We start from the raw sequence: 18,008 nt of genomic DNA on the forward strand, positions 1-18,008 counted from the left end.
TCCAGCCCTGTAGCAATGCTGGAAATGGGATGTTTGCTGGCCACGCTGCACACAGGTCCCCCAGGATGTCTGCTGTGATGGCTCTGCCTTAGTACAGCTGGCCCTGGACTTGTCTGTCCTGCTGCAGCTCTGGGCAGAGTCCTGCCACCAGCTGATGTACCAGGTTCAACGAGCAGGTGGATCTGATTAGATGGGTGATCTATTATTTTCTCCTGAGCAATTCATTTTTCTGTTGGGTAATTTACCCCTGGAGTGTGCACGCTGTATTATTCTCCAGGCTATGCATTTGTATGGGAAAATCGTGTATGCATTTTGCCACGGGGCGGTTTTGCCTTACTGGACTGGTCCTGGCAAAGCAGGGCCACTGTGAGCTGGTGCTTTGTGTCCCTGGTGGGTCCCCGGAGCTCCAGTCCCACCTGAAGAAGCTATGTCTGACCTGGCTTTGCTCACTTTGGGTGACTTAACCCAGGGCTCTCGCAGCAGAGCTTCTTAAAGCCTCTCCTCTGAGCTTCCAGGATCTAGGGAAACACTGACCCAATGCGCTGCTGGATTTCCTAATGGAAACCCTTATAAACCCGTGGGTTTATAAGAGAAAGCAGCAGAGACACCTACAACTTCCACTTCTAGTCATCTTCCCCATGCTCCATCACCAGGAGGCTCCTCACCGACCTCCTTTTTCCCCCAATTAGAAACCCTTCTCATCCCCATCGGATCAGGCAGCCCTCTCCAAGCTCTCCGGACAGCGCTGCCAGCACCAGCCGATGTCTGCGGCGGGGCCGGGAGCTGCAGGCGGATTAGGACAGCAGGTACCCTCCTGGTGATACCGGCTGAATTAGCATTTTGCTTTCCACTGTAGTCTAAGCTATCTCTCCGGGAACAGCTGCTAAACTATTTGCAAAGTTCAAAGAGTACGTATTAATATTTTTTTTTTCCTCGAGTCACATTCTTCAGATTCCCATGTAAGCTCCTTAGAAAGGGCCACGCCAGCTGTTGAAGAATGCAGATTACAAGGTCCTGCTAATGCGGCGCCGCAGATATTTGAGGGCATTGTTATTTGTGGCTGCGAGGCACACGCGGCCACGCTGGAAGGGGTTAAAGTGGGGAAGAAAACCGGCACTTGCCGAACAGGTGTCCTTGAGCGGTACCCAAGGACACGGAGATTGCTAATCCTGTATTCCACAGCATGATCAAATCACCAGGCAACAGATATAAATAAAAAAAGGCAGGAAATAAGGAAATTTAGATACAAGTGTGTCAGAGGGAAAATGAAGATTCATTGTGAAGAGGCTGAGAGGAGAAGAAGAAGAAGGAACAAAATGACAAAGGCACAAATGATAAACCAGTAAGAACGACAGAAAAGAGAAGGAAAAAAAAAGCCCCTCTGTGAAATACATGTCTGTGACAGCAGCAGCCAAATCAAAGATGCTCCTAGATTATATGGTTTCTTGCATAATATGCATTCTGCTTCCCGTTCAGTGTTTGTCTTTCAGCTCGTGCACAGAGAAAAAAAAAAACATATCTGAAATGGGACGTGAGCAACCTTTATTTTGCTTGTTTCATCAGGAGGAGAAAGCAAATTTGCTTTGTGGGAGCAGCAGCACCTGCTCAATGGCAAATAAATAGCTCCAGCTTTGATATTACAGTGCATATAATCATTAGCAGCCCAAACGGCAGGGGATTAACCCTCTGCATGCCGGCCTGAGCTCTCTGGCACACGGGTGGCATCCCAGTTCCCTTCGCAGAAATGGTGGAAATTAGGTTTATTGTGCCCCCTCCCTGCGCTGCCTGCTGTCCCCCGATCAGGAGATGCCGTGCTCACTGGGAAGTGGAAAATGAGGTTCATAAACCTCATCTGAAGCAGAAACTGCAGCGGTGAAAGCAATTGCTGATGAGCTGCACGGTGGGGCTGGGGTCTGCATGATGGCTGCCCAGGGATGTGGTGCAGCATCCTCAGCCCCAATTTTGGGGTGAAATTTTGGGGTGGAAGAGATCCAAGCCCAGGATGACAGTCCAGCCCCAGATTTCCTCCTCCAGCCTCAAATTCACCCTCTTTTCTCACAGCAGGGCGAGGGGAAGCTTTCTTTAACTGAAACCTTGGTCAGACCTGAGTGAGGACACGCAGGTTTGGCCCCTCTTGTCTGCTCTGCCCTCGCTGTGTTGGCTTTTCCCCGGCTTGTTTTCTGCACTGCTTTCTGCAGTGAGGCTATGAAAATATTTGAAAGGTCCCGGGCTGATTTTGGGCAGTGATGCTGTCACTGCCGAGCTGTCCTGCTCGGTCACCGTCCCCTACCCAGAGGTGCCGAGGGAGCGCTTGGCACAGGCTGCGTGCCTTCACCATGCCTGTGTGCATCACGCCCCGCTGTCCTTGGGAGAAAGGACACGCTGGACATCCTTCTTTTTATCTTTTCATGACATTTTGCTAGTTTTTTTTATTTACTTCCTTTTTTGCTTTTCATCTTCCCATTGTGTTGCCTTACAAATCTAAACAAACTTGACGGGGGCTGCTGGCATGAGAAAGCCAGCAGGGACTAAGGAAACTTCTCCAGGCAGAGGCTGGAGGCGTGAACGTGCCCCATCCCACGAGGCAAAGCCACAGAGCATCCCCCCGGCCAGGGAGGCAGCGGGGCTGGGAGGGAAGTGCACAGCTGGAGACAAAGGCAGGAAGTTAATATTTAAGCATCCAGACAAGGAACAAATGACTTAATTAAATCAATTACAGAGGGAGAAATGGAGCCACTTAGAAAGCGCGTGTAAAGAGACAGCGAAGCTGCCGCTATCTCATAAAGCAGAAGAAGGGAGAGTTAGCGGGGAAGATAAACGGACTGGTTTAATCCCCGCTGTTAATTAAGAGCCGAACATTTGCACTGTGCTGAGTCAGGGTTGCCCCAGCACTTCCATTAGATAAACCACGCTCGCAGCCGAGCTCAGCGCCCGATCTACAGAGATGTCTGTAGCCAGATGGAGGGAGGGAGAGGCAGACTGGGATGCTGGAAGGGAGGAGAGCAGGAGAAAGAGGAGACGGAGAAGCTGGGGCACCAAAGCTTGAAGCTTTTTGAAGGCTTTGTCCTAGCAGCACGATGTCCATTTAAATGATTTTTCCCTCCCTGTTGCTCCCACCCCAAACGCAGCTGCTCCAAGTCCCGGCCGTGGACACCCAGTGGGGGACGGAGCCAGGCTCTAAGGGCTTGGTGCTGGAGGACTGTCAGCTGAGGCGTGTTTGGGCTCAGAGACGTATTGCACACGGTGTCAGCCCTCACTCTGCCTGATAAAAAGCCGTACATGCTACGGAAAGCGTTCCCTGGGGTTTTCTCAACAGGCATGGAGCAATTACAGGCTTTAGTAACCCACTCGGCATCCACAAAGCGCTGACACCAGGGCCCGGGCGCCTCCTTGCGAGCAGCCTGAACACGGCTGACAGCCCTTGGGCAGGAGTTTCCTCTGCAAGGCCCCTTCAAGGTCTCCTCTCTGAGCTTTTGAAGCCTAAACATTCAATTTCAGGCCAGCGGTGTACAGACTTAACAGTTTTTCAGCACTTTGCAGTCATTCCTTTTAAGCAAATAGGCAAATACAAAAACCATCTCCCATCCAAGGCTAGAAGAAGCTCATGGCAGAGCAAGACCACGGAGGTTTTTACTAAGGTTGTTCTTACAGAGAACAACTTGTTGTCAGAAAGATTTGTGCTTCCCCGTGTAACAACAGGGATTTTCCTACAAGAGGAACAGAGGTGAAGCATCCTACCAGAGCCCCTGGCTATGCTTTGAATGGGCCTGGGGTGATGCTGACCCTCTGCCATGGAAAACCCCATTAACAGCTGAAAGAAAAACACTCAAAAGATAACTCACTTGTTTTTGTTCTTCTCCCAAACTGTCCCACATTGATGCAACAATTTTCGATACGTCTCCGAAGGTAGCATTGGGGTTTTGCCCTTTGATAGCGGCTTGCGTGTCTCTGAAAAACAGGGCGTAGGCTGACACAGGCTTCTGGGGCTCATTGGGATCCTTCTTTTTCTTCTTCTTTTGGCTTTTGGGCTTTTTGCCCAGGTCTGTCGATGGTCTTTTCTCTCCAGTGACCTGCAAAACCAAGACAGTCCCTTAGCGGGCAGCTGAGCGCTGTCTGACACGGGTGATGGGGACGAGGCAGGGCAGGGGCAGAGGAGGGCTCCCAGCATGGTGAGGATGCTCTGGGGGCCTCTTCTGCCCCCAGGGAGCCTCCCTCTGATGCTGGGGCTTTCCCAATGCTTAGCCTCAGCCACCTCTCTCCCTAGCATTGCAAGATCCCTCCTTCCATCCTCTTGCAGGACCTCTCTGAACACACTGCTTCACAGTGATCCCTTTAATCCTGAACTTCCCCAAACTCAGCTTCCACCCTGCCCAACCATCCCCCTTTGCAAGCTGCTTCTGACTTTCCTCACCAGTGACTTGGCTGGAGGCAGGAGGGCTGCAAGCACCCACCCAGCAGCACCAGCACCACACATACCCTCCCCCACCCCCAATTTGTTTCACCCTGCTAATGCTGAAGTATTCCTATCCAAAAAAGCTACAACAGTGATGCTATTTTGAACTCATCCATCAGGTGCCCCTCATTACAGCCTGCCCGGTTGCAGCCTGCGCTCGGCACCAGCTGGGACCGAGGGGAGCAGGACACAGTGCTGGGAGTAAAACACCAAGGTGCAGACAGGGATGTCACCAGAGAAGGCAGCGCAGGAATCAGGTCCTACTGCTCAGTCTCTGCCGAGATGCCCCGGGCAGCCTGCTGGATACACGGGGCTGCAGAAGCCTTGGAGTGCAAAGGAGGAGAGCCCTGGGCAGTGCTTGGCCGCTTGACAAAGGTCTCGAGGCATTAACTGTGCTCAGCGAAAGCTCAGACCCCAGGGAAGCATTACTGTCCTTGTTTTGGAGCGGAGAGAAAAACCTGAATACACCAGAGGTGGAACACGGCAGAGGATAAAACCATCAGCTGCCAGCTGGCGGCTGTGGTCTCAATCTCTGCTTGGCGGGTGCCCACGACGTGCTAGCACCCCCGCCTGCAATCCCCACCACGCTCAGCACCGACCGAGGGAGCTTCAGCTCTACCAGCCGCACGGGGCAATTCTACCACTTAGGAAGTTGCCCGGTCTATCACTCAGGGGTTTAAAAACATTTTAAAAAAAACAAACAAACAATTGACACCTGAACACCAAGATACTGTGAAAACTGCACCTCCCAGTGAGTGCTGGGAGCAAAAGGGCTTTGCTCCTGATGGATTTGCTGATTTGACTGCAAGCACTGGAGTGCTTGGATTTAAGAGGCTTCGTTTCAGCTGGCACGGGCCAGCACGGGGAGGAAAGGGCAGCCGCGCTCGTGTTCTCCACGCAGCAGCTCTTGACTGGTCATTAAGTTCAGTATCAGCGCAGTGACATTTATCAAAGAGACAGTGACCATTAGTGAATGAGCAGAGAGACCAAAAAAATTGCATTTAATTTAAAATTGTCCAATTGGGCTTGAATGGGAGGCCTGGAGGTGAAAGGCCACCTTATTAGGAGGAAAAAAATTCATAACAGGGCTTCAGTCCATTAGCGAGCGAGATGGTATTTTAACTAACTGCGATCCCGCTCGATCCACTCAGGCGCCGTGGGGGGACCTGTTCTGCTCACAGTCGGTGGCCAGGCAAAGGAGCCAGCAACAGTCACAATATGACAGCCACGATGATGGTTTTCCACCCAGCCCTGCTCCGGCAGTGCCGAAGAGCAAATGACATTCGTGGAAAACCGAAGGATGATGCCTGCAAGGGTGCACGGAGCTGGCATGTCTTGAGCCTAGGCTGGCTTGGTGTTTGCAGAGCTGGGCAGGACTGGGCAGGGCTCTGCTTGGTTTTCCTGGAGTTCCCCAGGTGTGATGCAGCGTGGGGTGAGACCACAGCCCCTGCAGAACGTGCCTGAGGGCCCTGAGCTGTATTCGTGTCCCGGAGCGACTGCATCCCCTATGGGGTGAGCCTCACTCAGACCGATCGTGAAGGCTCATGCAGCAGGATGGAATCACAGAACAGCGTCATTAGGGTTGGACAAGACCTCCAAGATCACCTCCTAAACTCACAGGCTCCCTGACTCTGAGGACCTGCTGGACCTGAACCACCCTCTGGCATCAGACTCATTTCGTTAATGTGTGGCTTTGTTGTCCACAAGATTGATTTCTGCTCATCAGACATCGCTTTGATGGCTTGCTGTACAAGGACCACTAATGGCCATACAAACAATGACTGATGGGTCCCTCTGAATGTTTCCAACAGCTGTGTATATAGAGAAGGCAAACAGAAACCTGCAGGGCACACAGCGGTTCTGCTGCTGTCTTTACATTTCTGGTCTCCTTCCTCCACCAAACACATCCCTCTTGTTTCACTGATCTTGCTGGGCATTTCACAGGGCAGAAAAATGAGGGGGCACGCATTTAAGATCATAAAAAAAAATCAAATCACTGCGTGTTATCATCATTTGGACATCTCCATACTCCTCCTACCCAACGTGCATCAGTGGCTCAGAAGGAACATGAGGTCTGACCACCAAAGCCACGTCCTTGCCAGTGCCTCCTGCGGCACCCAGCTGCCAAGGGGAGAGCTGAGGGATGCTGGAAGAGGCAGGGAGAGAACCTGGTGTGTAACTAAGATGAAAACTCATTTTCCACTGGCAGGAAAGATTTCATCTCTGCAATAAGCGCCTGGAACTGTGTGATATAGGCTCTGGGAGATGGCAGGCTATGGTGTCCAGCGGCACAACACATCCCACAGCACCCTCCTGATGTGCAGGCAGAGGGTTCAGGAAACCCCCGCCTGTTTCCAACCACCTGTATCAAGTCTTGTTACAGTGTTAGTCCACCAAACCTCAGTTTTGGCATCCACATTTCACTCTGCTGTGAAATGCCCTGAAGGGAAAGCTGCCAATGGATGAAAAACTGTATGAATGGTGAGAATAACTTTGCCTGGACTTCCACGGAAAAGCATTTTCTCTTTTTGCTCATTCCTAGCATTTTCCTGGTTTTCCAGTCTCTGCACTGTTTGTGGCTCTGGTTATACATTCAAATCCTACCAGGTATTTTTAGGGGATGAGGTTACAGTGTTGATGGTGTCATCCTTGGATCAGCACTGTCCAGGAGGAGCTTTTCCCTGAGAGGCTCTGACTGAAGTCCCCCAGGGAGCCCCAGGTTGACCTGTCGGCATGCAGAGGCAGCACCCCTGCAATTGCTGCAATTTGTCCCCAGCAGATAACAGATGGAAGGCTTACAGAAGAGAGCAGGAAGAGTTTGCTTTGCTGGGGCATTTTGAGAAAGATGGGCAATAACCGAGGTGTCCCAGAAGCCCTGGGAAAGCCTTGGGCTTCTTCATGCTATGCTCAGCAGCAGTTTTGTTGTGGCACTCTGCGCCCCTAAGACATTGCTAAATAACTAAAACTCCACCCGGGTGAACTAAAAGGCAGGACACTTTTCCTCTGTTACTTATGATTTCTGTTTCAATCCATAGCAGGCCACGTCCAGTGAGCCCAGTGAAATCCTACCTCACTTTTGTTCCTTGTTTCAATCTCCTCTACCTGTCCCCAGAAACCTAGTTTTGTGCCGATAAATTTGCAGAGCCTTAGCACTGACCTTGCCTTGCTTGTAAAACCCTCACCGAGCACGCAGCAGCTCGAGGCACCTGGCCAGCCTCGCAGAGGAAAGCCCAGCTCCCCTGCTGATGCTGTTACATGCACTCCCCAGGCACGAGCACCAACCTCCTGCACCTCACCCTAGTCCAGAAACAATTTTCCCATCCTTGGGACAGTCTTTCCCAAGGTTTTCCAAGACAGGCTATACACACAAAAGCTGTATATACAAAAAGGACAGGTTATTGCTCTTATTTAGTGTGATTTATCCCTCACTGGAAAACATCATCTGCCATCCTCCTCCCGCCTGCTAGAAGAGGTGTGACGGCACGTACCTTATAATGTGACTCTGTCTCCTCTTCCTGAGTAGAACTGGAGGGAGATGGTGTAGCAGACTTGCTTCCCGGGGGCGATGGGGAGCCGTGGGCGACACCGCTGCGCATCCCCATCTGGGAGATCAGCTGCGACTGGCTGAGCGCGCTCATGGGCCCCGCCAGCATCCCGGGGCGGTTGAGCAGGGGCACTTGTCGGTTGGACTCGTAGGACGTGGCGTCCGAGTGGACCATCTCCTGGATCTGAGGTAGGAGAATATCACGGTTTAACTAAAAGATGTATTGGTTGATCGGTTATACCCTTACACTGCCTCAGGGACCGGTGGCACCTACCAGGGGGCAGAAAGAAGAGTTCAGAAAGGAGCAATCTGGGGCCAAATCAAAGGGAGACGTGAGTGTCACCACGTCCTGGGAGTTTTGGAGACTGAGCCGGGGTGTAGGGACAAGCTCTGCTGGTGGTCACCACCTGCTCTTCCGATTTTAAATACTGCTGTCGGTCCTGATCCCACTCAGAGGGAGTGTGGCAGAGAAACAACCAGAGAAGGGCAGAGACCTCCTGGCTGCCCGCTACGGTTCTGAGACGAGACGAGGAGAGGCAATGCAGGTGTGTGCATGTGGGGGGAGAAGAGAGAGGAGGGAACATGGCAGAGCTGCCCTGAAATGCCCATTTATCCCTAATTCCCACTTGGCTGTTCCCATAACGCAGAAATATGGGATGCCAAAGGGGCCTGTGGTGGCTGATGGCACACAGCCGCAGGGACAAGGGCCAGGGCACCGTCTGCCAGCAGAAGAGCCCCCAGCCCTAGGCTCCGATTTGCCCTCCGCTGCACGGCCAAATCCAGCTGCGCAGGGAGGCAGCAGGAGGGAAGGCAAAGCCCGCTGAAACAGTGTTTTTTCCCCTTTTATATTAATCTGATTAATGTTAACACAAGCTTAAAGACCCAGGCTTTATTTATTAACAACCTTCATTTCCGATAAGCCCGCTGAGGTGCAATCTCTCATTAACAGGGGAGGCTTGCCAACTCCATTAGCAGCACGTACAGAAAGAAACCCAGGGAAGACCTGCGAGGGCTCGGCAGGTTTCAGAGGAAATAAATCCCAACGCAAAACCAGATTTAGTGCTGCAGGTCAGGAATCAAGAGCTTTGCACAACACCAGGCAGCGTGCTCCGCTCTGCCTTTCCGATTCTCTGTCGGTAGAGAAGTGCGTGTTAGGGGAGCAGCCTCTCCTAGCTCTGCCCTTTTGCTGCATTAATTACAAAGCACGGGGATTTAACTTGCAGGAAGAAAAGCACACCTTGCATTTAAACAGCAGCAGGAGTTTGGCCGAGGTTGGCTCGGGGGCCACGTTGCACTGCCGTCCTCATGCTAGCAGGAAAATGCGTGTGTGCAAAAGCAGCAGGGCTGGCTTTGCTCCGCTGTGCAGCCAAGGAAACTCGTGGGTTCCCGATCCGTGGGAAGTTTTAAGCACCATTAAAAGCTGCCTGGCTGCAAAGCTTTGGCCTTTCCTTGCAACATGCAACACGTAGGAAACCCTGGCCAAAAAGACATCGAGGGTGTGTATGCTGCAGCCACGCCTGCAAAGCCAGGTGGGGATGGACAGAGGGCTCCGGCAGTGTGGGGTGCGGGGGAGAGGGGACTCCTGCATTGAAAATCGAATTCACAAATGCCATGGGAATGGCCAGGGTGGGACAGGTGGTGCTGAGGAGCCTGCAAGGTGGCAAGGAGGGTTGGCACCCACTCGCCCTTGAGCAGCAGGCTCCTTCCCAAATTCTGGTGGAGGTAAAGGTATGTTTGTCTCAGATTTTGCTTGTTTAATCCAGACCTCTCATGTCCAAGGAGATCTGCTTGCTGCTAAGGAAAAGAATAATTGATTGTTCTTATTTTAAATTCAAATGAAGGAAAAGTTTGGAAGACGGGTGTTTTAGAAACAGGGAAGGCTATGAAACATGGCTTTAAAAAAATTAAAAAAAAAAAAATAGCACATTCATATTTGCAGCCATGGCAGTCTCTTGGGTAAATACTGTATTAAGACAATTTTTCTGAAACTTTTATTATGTGGCCAATAGACCACAACGGCTCCATTTATCCATTAAATATGTAATCATACACTTTTTCTTTACAGTGCATGTTATTTATGCAATAGAGCAGAACAAGTCCGGGAGTGCAATTATGGATATGGGACACGTGCTGTAAATGCTTATGAAAATTCATGGGAAAAAAGGGAAACCTGAGCCCTGGCCCACAGCATCCATGAAGAAGTCTCTTGCTGACAGCAACCCAACCACACTAGCATTTTTACTGGGACACCCCAAAGCCTCCTCTCATACAGTTGCCTGTATCTGTACATCATTAAAAAGAGACATTTTTTACTTATAAGCTTTGCTATAAACTTACAAAATTTTCTGGTTTTGCCCCCAGTCCTCCCTCTCCCCCACCTCCAGGCTCTCTGGCCAGCAGGTCTGTCCAGGGAAGGACAGGATCTGGCCCTGCCATTTGCCACTCACTGAACTTTTCTCCATTTCCCATTTTTCAATTAAAAAAATAGTTTTTGAAGCAAGACGCCAGCTGCCCCCTGCCCAGAGCCCCTGCCCACATCTCCTGGCCCCCGTTCACTGCAGCACCGATGCTCTCAGGACAGAAGAGGGCGCACAGTGGAAAAGCCATTTGTTTTCCCCAAATTTAACGGGGGAAATTTAGGGTGTGAATGAAGGTGAGCCGCCCCAGCACTTCTTCTGGGGGCTTTTTGGAGGTGATTGCCCTCGCTCAAGCTGGGGAAAGGGTTAATCCTGCTCTGAGACCCTGCAGCTACTGAGGGGTGTCAGTGTGCACCCAAAGTTATGGACAACGCTCAGACAGCCCCCAAGGAAGGAGACACCTAGGGCAGGGCTCCGAGCTGCTCCCCTGCAGCACGTGGCCTTGTTAGGTCAGCAAGTGACAAGTGAAATTGTGACAATGGCAAAGCAGAGCACCCCAGCATGCCCGCCATGAGCACGTGTTAATTATAGACAACTACAATTAACTCTGCCACCAGGAGGGGTGGTCCCGGAGCTGGGTCCGATCCTGCCCGTGCCGTGCACCACTCGGTGCAGCAAGGTCACTGTGTGACACTGACACAGGCCCGGGGAGTATTTGCAGCCTCCACCGAGAAGCTGCTTTACATCTCGGAGGAGACAGGAGAGAAATGTGTTGTAGTCAGAGCTGAAGTAATTAAGTGCATCTTACTTAGCAGATTCCCAAAGGCTGCGCTAACTCAAAGACAGCTTCTTCTTTTTTTTTTTTTTTTTCCCCACAATATTTTTTTTTAAATGAATATGCATGTAAGTCCTACAAAGGCTTTGGCTAATCCTAAGGAGAGAAGAACGGGTTGACAAATGTCACGGGCGCTGTGCTCCATGGAGAAGGGCCAGCCACCCTTCTGCAGCGCGGGCACCCAAGCACCGTTACGACGAGGTTCAAGGTTGTGGTTTGGGAAGCCTCGGGTTTGCTCCTGAGAACAAGCCATTACAATCACAAGCAACCAGGGAGAGAAATCAGCTGCTGAACAGCTTTGAAGCCAAGTTTTCCCAGCAGGCTTTTTCCTGTATTGAAGTTTAAATGTAAACGCATCACCATAGCTGAAATGCTTAAAGATGATTTACTTAAAAAAGAGAGAGAGAGGGAGAGAGGGAAGCTGATAAGAAAATATATCCCCAATTACCACCCCTCCTCTTCCCGATTTGTAACTGCTCCTAATAAACTTTCATGGTCTATGTAAAATGCTTTAGTGCGGTGACAAATTTCTGCTGGAATTTGAGATGTCTTGTTCAGAGTAATAGCTATCTCACACAGGTGCCCAGCTGCTATTGTAAAATCAGTAAGCATTTAATTGAAACAAATGACTATAATAATAGTACATTATCCCTGCAGGCTCATAGCCATAACAGTTTTAATTATTGAGTTAAGAGTCAAACTAATTTATCCTTTAAAGTAACAGCCACATCTTTGGTTCCACTGATCATCCTATTATGAACATGAGGGCAACGGTAGCAGAGGATTTAAAAAGGAAGCAGTTCATTTTGTAGGGGCTGGGGGGCACCCATCCCACGGCAGAGCCTTTCTGCACACAGGGGGGGCCCTGGCTGTGGCTGCCCCTCCCCCTGGGATGCTGGGGCCGAGCATCCCCTGTGCACCTGGTGCCTGCTTTGGGGGTTTGGGCACAAGGACATTTCTGGGAACTGAATCAGAATTGCAGTTTTTCTTCATCAAACCCAGGAAGAGGTTTTACAGTTACAGGTTTGTAAGGAGCATCTCTGACTTCACAGCTGGGCAACAAAGAGTGAATCCACATTCAGGATGTAAAAACCATATGTTTGTGGCTCAGACTTGCTCTAGGGCACATTTGAACGCACAGCTCTCCATTTCACAGTTTTTCAGGTCACCTGCCCAGCAGCCAGCACCCACCTCGGAGCAGGGGTGCTCCCCACCCTCCCAGAGCCATCTCCAAGGAGAAGGGTCTTCATCTCCAAACACTTTTTCCCTCCTGCAGGTGGGACAGTGCTGGCTCCCCAGATGCATGTTGATACTTGTGGTTAGTTTATCGGGCTGTACAAAAAGCTCTGCACCTCTGTCATTTCTTGCCTGCTTGCTGCACCATCTACAAATCTCACTGGTGATAACTTAATGGTTTCAGTGGCAAGTATATAACAAACTCCGGGAAGGAGCAGTGACAAGCTGATCTACCACATGCGTACAACGTTGATTTTTTGCATTGTTTAACTTTCTCAATACACTTTGTGCTTCCAAGTCAAATGCCTTGTGGATGCCTAAATATATTATGATAACATTGTTACCTTTAGCACCCAAACCTGTAATCTCATCAAAAAAGATATCAAGTTAGTTTGACAAGATTTGTTTTCCATCAACCCATGTTGATTGGCATTAATTATATTACCTTCCCTTAATTCTTTATTAATTGAGGCCTGGATCTGCCACTCCATTATTTTGCTGAGGATTGATGGCAGGCTGACAGGGCTGTAATTACCTGGGCTGTTCTGTTTCCCTTTTTAAATATTTGCACATTAGCTCTCTTCTCGTCCTCCAGAGCCTCCCCAATATTCCAGGAATTACTGAATATCAGCATCAGTGGTACCGAGAGCTCCTCACTCAGTTATTTCAAGCCAGACAAACTAGCTCAATGTGCTAACTTAAAGAGGATTTGAGCAGATATATTTGAGAAAATAGAGTTTTATGGTCTGCTTATATGCTACCTGATTTGAACCCCCGACCCTTCTAATTGATACTGGCAGCTTCAAACCTAGTGCTTGGGAGTGTAAAGCTCCGCCACAAAGCTACGCAGCCGACCCCAGAGCAGGCTCCCAGGGCTTCTCCCGGTTCAGTGGCATCTGTCTGTGTCCTCCAGATTTGCTAGAGGATAACAAATCCACTAGATTTGCTTCTAGCGCTGCATCAATTGCTCCATGTCTCTTCCAGCCTCCAGCACCTCTGCATGAGCTGGTGGAGACTCAGCACCAATGCAGTTCCCCTCCTTAATCAAAGCAGCAGTGACCAGCATACTGTGTAGCTTAATAATAATAACACCAAACCACACAAAAACCTTCCTGGCACATTAACAGCAGCTTTGTGCCACTACCTAGGAGGAAGGGAGAGAGAAGCCTCCTATCTCCATGGTCCTCACCAGCAGCCTGGACCATGCCTCCACGCTCCTGCAAGCACTGTGCCTGAATGTGGCCTGGAAATTCGGGCCGTACGTTCAGCATCTCAGACATGAGCCCAGTTATCCCTTCAAGTGAGAGGGAACTGCCTGTTTGTTCCCAAAGAGGAGCTCCCTGGCAGGTGGGAAAGGCAGGACAAAGGACTGGGCTTGGAAGGCACCTGCCTGGCAATCCACCCCCAGCGCTGTGACAGTCTGTGACCCAGTGGCACCATATCCTGCTATTACGGGGAAAAAGAGTCCTCCGAACACAATTAACACCTCGTTATGAAGATTACTGTAACTTCTGGGTGAGAACAACGGTGCAAAACAGGATGGAGACTGCTTGGCCAACGGGAAATATCCCTCATTAATATTCCCATCGCTCCCCGTGCTGGAAGGGCACGGCCACAAGGCACAAACTGAATTCTGTTGTTTTCATGTAACACAATTCTCCAGCATGGTCATTTGCCAACAAGAGTAGGATCGTGGGCTTGTGCAGCAGAGGAGCCCACAAGGGCTCCAGCTGCCACCCCCGGAATGTGCCAGCCAGGTGCCAGTCCAGGTGCCAGCACAAATGTACGGTTTGAAAGGCGCCTCTGGGTTCTGGAAGACAAACTCAAGCTAGCAGCACCACTGTGCTCATCCCAGCACCACCACACACCCACACCACAGCTGGCACATTGCTGCTTAAGACCAAAGTATTGCAAGGTTTCGGCCCATCCCGAATCCCAGTCCTGAAGGCGATGACTCCTGCAGCTGATCCTTGGCGGCCCCACAGCTCCCCTCGTGCTCCTTTTTTTAAAGTCCATTATTTTATGGTTAAAGAACAAGCCTGATAATTCAGTAAACTTTTGCAAATCATCTATTCCATTCATTTCCAGCATGTTTTCTGAATACATTATTTAGTGTTTTTTGTAACCACTTGCAGATGAAGGCAATTGCCACTTACCCAGGCATGACACCACCACGTCCCCAAAGCAGGGGCTAGAACTTCCATGTAACAGGACAATATTGAGGAGCACCAGGTCCCGAGCCCCCTGCTACCCCACGAGGGTATAAAGCTTAATAACTGGTCACATCCCTTTGTGTGTGCTGGCGAGAGCCAGCGAGAAGCAGCAAAGGGGGTGGATGAGAAATCCCTGCAGGGCGAGGCCTGGAGGGCTGTGACCCTCTGCGAGGGGAACTGTACGGGAGGGGCTGCTCCATGCCCACCCACCTGGGGACACGAGGTGTAGTGGTGGCATTGGTATAGACCATGCTGCTGGGGATGCCAGCAGAGGGACAGCCAGATCCCATTGGGTACCACCTCCTGCCCTTATGCTGAGGGTGCAGGAGGGCTCCAGGGCTTTTGGGGCTGCTGCTGGAAGGTGTTTGTGGAGGGGGAGCTCCGAGACTGCCTCTGGCAGGTATGGAAGTCTGCGGTGTCTTCCAGCACGGAGCTGCAAAGCACAGGTTCAAAGCACGGTGCCCAGTGCCCTGCACACCCCATCTTGTGCAGCGTGCATGAAGGGCAGGGTTTGGGGACAAGCTGCAGCCCTCAGGTCCCATTGCTCCAAATGTCCCTGTGCTCAGGATGGCTGGAGGAGCAGACAAACCATCCCAGGCAGTGCTTTTATTGCATTATAGGGGTGAGACAAAGCTTTTCCCATGGGAGGCAAGGTGAAAATCTCTCCAGTGTGAGACCTGTTCGTCCAACTGATTTTCACAGAGTCATTTAGGAAAAGACCTTCAAGATGATCACATCCAACCATCAACCTGACCTCAAATTTTTCTTTAATTTTTGTTTTTAATCCCAGGGATACAGGCAGGAAGGTGTATTCAGAATCCATAGTTAAAACATAAAAAAATAAACGGCTTGATGGTAGGGCTTGCTGCGTGCTTCCCAGGGTCACCTATTGCTGAAGGGGGTCCCTGGCTGTGCCTTGAAGGTCACCTCTGACTGCGGACCTGCTCCTCAGCCATGCACTTCAGTGCTGATGGGGACCATCACTTGCCCTGCAAAGCTGTCCCACAGGATTTGAGATGCACAAAAAGATTCCCAAGAAGCAGAGACCTGGTTTCATGCAAATGGCCCTCAGCCCCCCAACCCTCCTCCTTCTTCCATGTGAGGGCATCTTCCAGGCCGCTCCCAACCCAGCCGCCTTTGGCCACGCCTGGGCCACTCCATCACAGAGCCTTGCTGAGGTCACAGTGGCCACCACTGCCCCGTGGGCCCTATAACACAGGCTGCCTGCCACTGGCCCACCATTCGCTCAGCGACTAGCTCTTCTGGCAGCCGGCGTACGCGGCAGGAAGACGACTAGAAGCATTAAGGCGAGAAGCGGCCCTTCTTGGTGTGCGAGGACAGGCATGCCGTCCGAAGGAGCACCAAGGAGGAGCGCAGCTAATATGAAGGAGATTTGTCGTGGGCGGAGGGAGAGCGCCGGCAGCACAAGAAACATCAGTGCTCGAGAGACCTCTGGCGCCCAGCCCACAGAGAGATATCAGCGGTACCACTGGTACTGCAAGGACGCGGGGAACAGGCCGCCCCCTCGAACACCCAGCAACAGGGGGCCCGGGCCTTCCCAGAGGCACAGCGGTGGCGTGGAGCATCAGGCATGGAGCCGTGGGGAGCAGAGGCGTGCCAACGGTCTGGAACAGAGCGTGGGACCCAGGCATGGCCGGAAAACTGTCAGCAACATCAAACCCAGGGGTGAAAACCAAGCTGACAGCGGCATGGGACCTGCGGGCGGAACCGGACGACCACCTGGCTCGGCACCCTGGCCCGAAAACATTCGGAGTGGAAGGCAACCCGTTTGGGCAGTCCCGGGCAAAGCCTGGCTCGATGTTCTGCCAAGCGCTGTGGAGCCCATGGAGCTGGGCTCCACACCAGAAGAGGTGGACGAACAAATGGACGTGGATCCACCTCCACCAGAGCAGACCTGGGACTGCCGCAGCGTGTCGATGCTCTCTTCCATCCGAGAGCACCACCAGCGGCGCAGGAGTGCCCGCCCAGCTCCCTACTCCTTGCTCAGGCTCCATCCCAAGCAGTAGCTTGGAGCCACCGAACAACACGGAATAAACAACTCGTGCCAATTCTCAGGGGTTGCGTGAGTGCTTCTTTCCCATCCCACAGCCCTTGTGCGAGAGGTGGCAGCCCTTCTGCACAGAGCCTCGAGGAACAGCACAAGAGAGGACCCAGCTCCCTTCGGGCTGCTGTGCTGGGTGACAGGAGGAGTCCCCAAGGGCTGCCGTGCACCTTTAACATTTGTGAAAATAGACTGAGGGGTGAACATAGTAGTGGGTAAGTGGTTACAGGTGGCTAATTTCTTCTATTAGGAGTGAGTTTCTATATCTGAGTAATGGGTAACAACAGACATGGAGAAGGCTGAGGTACTCAACAACTTCTTTGCCTCTGTCTGCACTGGTAGACGGGCTTCCCAAGCCTTTCATTGCCCTGAACCCAAAGACAGGGGGATCAAAGTCCCACCCACTGTAAGTGGAGAGCAGGTTCGAGACCACCTGATGAATCTAAACAGGTACAGGTCTATGGGACCCGATGACGTGAATCCCAGGGTCCTGAGGGAACTGGCAAGCCTCCCTCCATCTGAGCTGAAAAGTCCTGGCATTTGGGTGATGTCCCTGGTTGGAAAAATGGAAACGTCATGCCGCTACTCTTCAACAATTAAAACAATGAGGAGACATTTCTTCTCAGAAGGAGTGGTCAGGCATTGGGATGGGTTGCCCAGTGGAGTGTCACCATCCCTGGGGGTGTTCAAGGAAAGCTTGGACCTGGCACTTAGGGACATGGTTTAGGGGGTGACATTGGTAGTAGGTAGATGGTTGGACCAGATGATCCTGAAGGTCTATTCCAACCTTAATTTTTCTATGATTCTATGATTCGAAGTTATTGCAGGTCTTGAATTACAGCTGAGCCTACTTTTAAGATTTTGAACTGCTGAGATGGGTAGAAATTCCACTCTGTGGGCTCTGCCTCTGCAAACACTTTGGCACTCCTGGCACTAATAGCAAGGCAGAGGGGCCGGCAGACAGCAAGAATTCAATTTCTCAGAAAAGAACGGATTGGGCATCCATTTACATTCCCTATGCAACCGATGATAAAGTCAAAAAAACACCACCACCACCAAAACAAAACAAAACAAAACAAAACACTAAAACAAAATAATAATTTTAAAAAAAAGGACACAAAGAAGGAACTACATGGAAAAAGGAGCACAATGAGTACGGGAGATGGCCCTTCTACCATCCAGAAGCACAGCAGGAGCAGCCTTGCACTGAATCACGTCTTGTCGCGTGTCCCTGTCCCTGTCCCTAGCAGGACTGAGCATGTCCCCAACTCGGCTTATTATAAGACACTGGGCAATGCAGGAGCCGTG

The 18,008-nt window shown here is 51.2% G+C and overlaps 1 protein-coding gene across 3 annotated transcripts in view; it reads right to left on the bottom strand.

Annotated features, from left to right (window-relative positions):
• TOX2 (TOX high mobility group box family member 2) overlaps positions 1-18,008 on the bottom strand; it is a 136,812-nt gene that overhangs the window by 14,672 nt on the left and 104,132 nt on the right. For all 3 annotated transcript variants that reach the window (XM_038166271.2, XM_038166268.2, XM_027472955.3), the window contains exons 4-5: positions 7,942-8,181; positions 3,843-4,070 (exon numbers count right to left, since the gene is read on the bottom strand). In XM_038166271.2, coding sequence (XP_038022199.1) covers positions 3,843-4,070; positions 7,942-8,181 — 468 coding nt within the window. The remainder of the gene's footprint in view (positions 1-3,842; positions 4,071-7,941; positions 8,182-18,008) is intronic.

The sequence above is a fragment of the Anas platyrhynchos genome, chromosome 21 (assembly GCF_047663525.1).
Source record: "Anas platyrhynchos isolate ZD024472 breed Pekin duck chromosome 21, IASCAAS_PekinDuck_T2T, whole genome shotgun sequence".
NCBI classification, from domain to species: domain Eukaryota; kingdom Metazoa; phylum Chordata; class Aves; order Anseriformes; family Anatidae; genus Anas; species Anas platyrhynchos.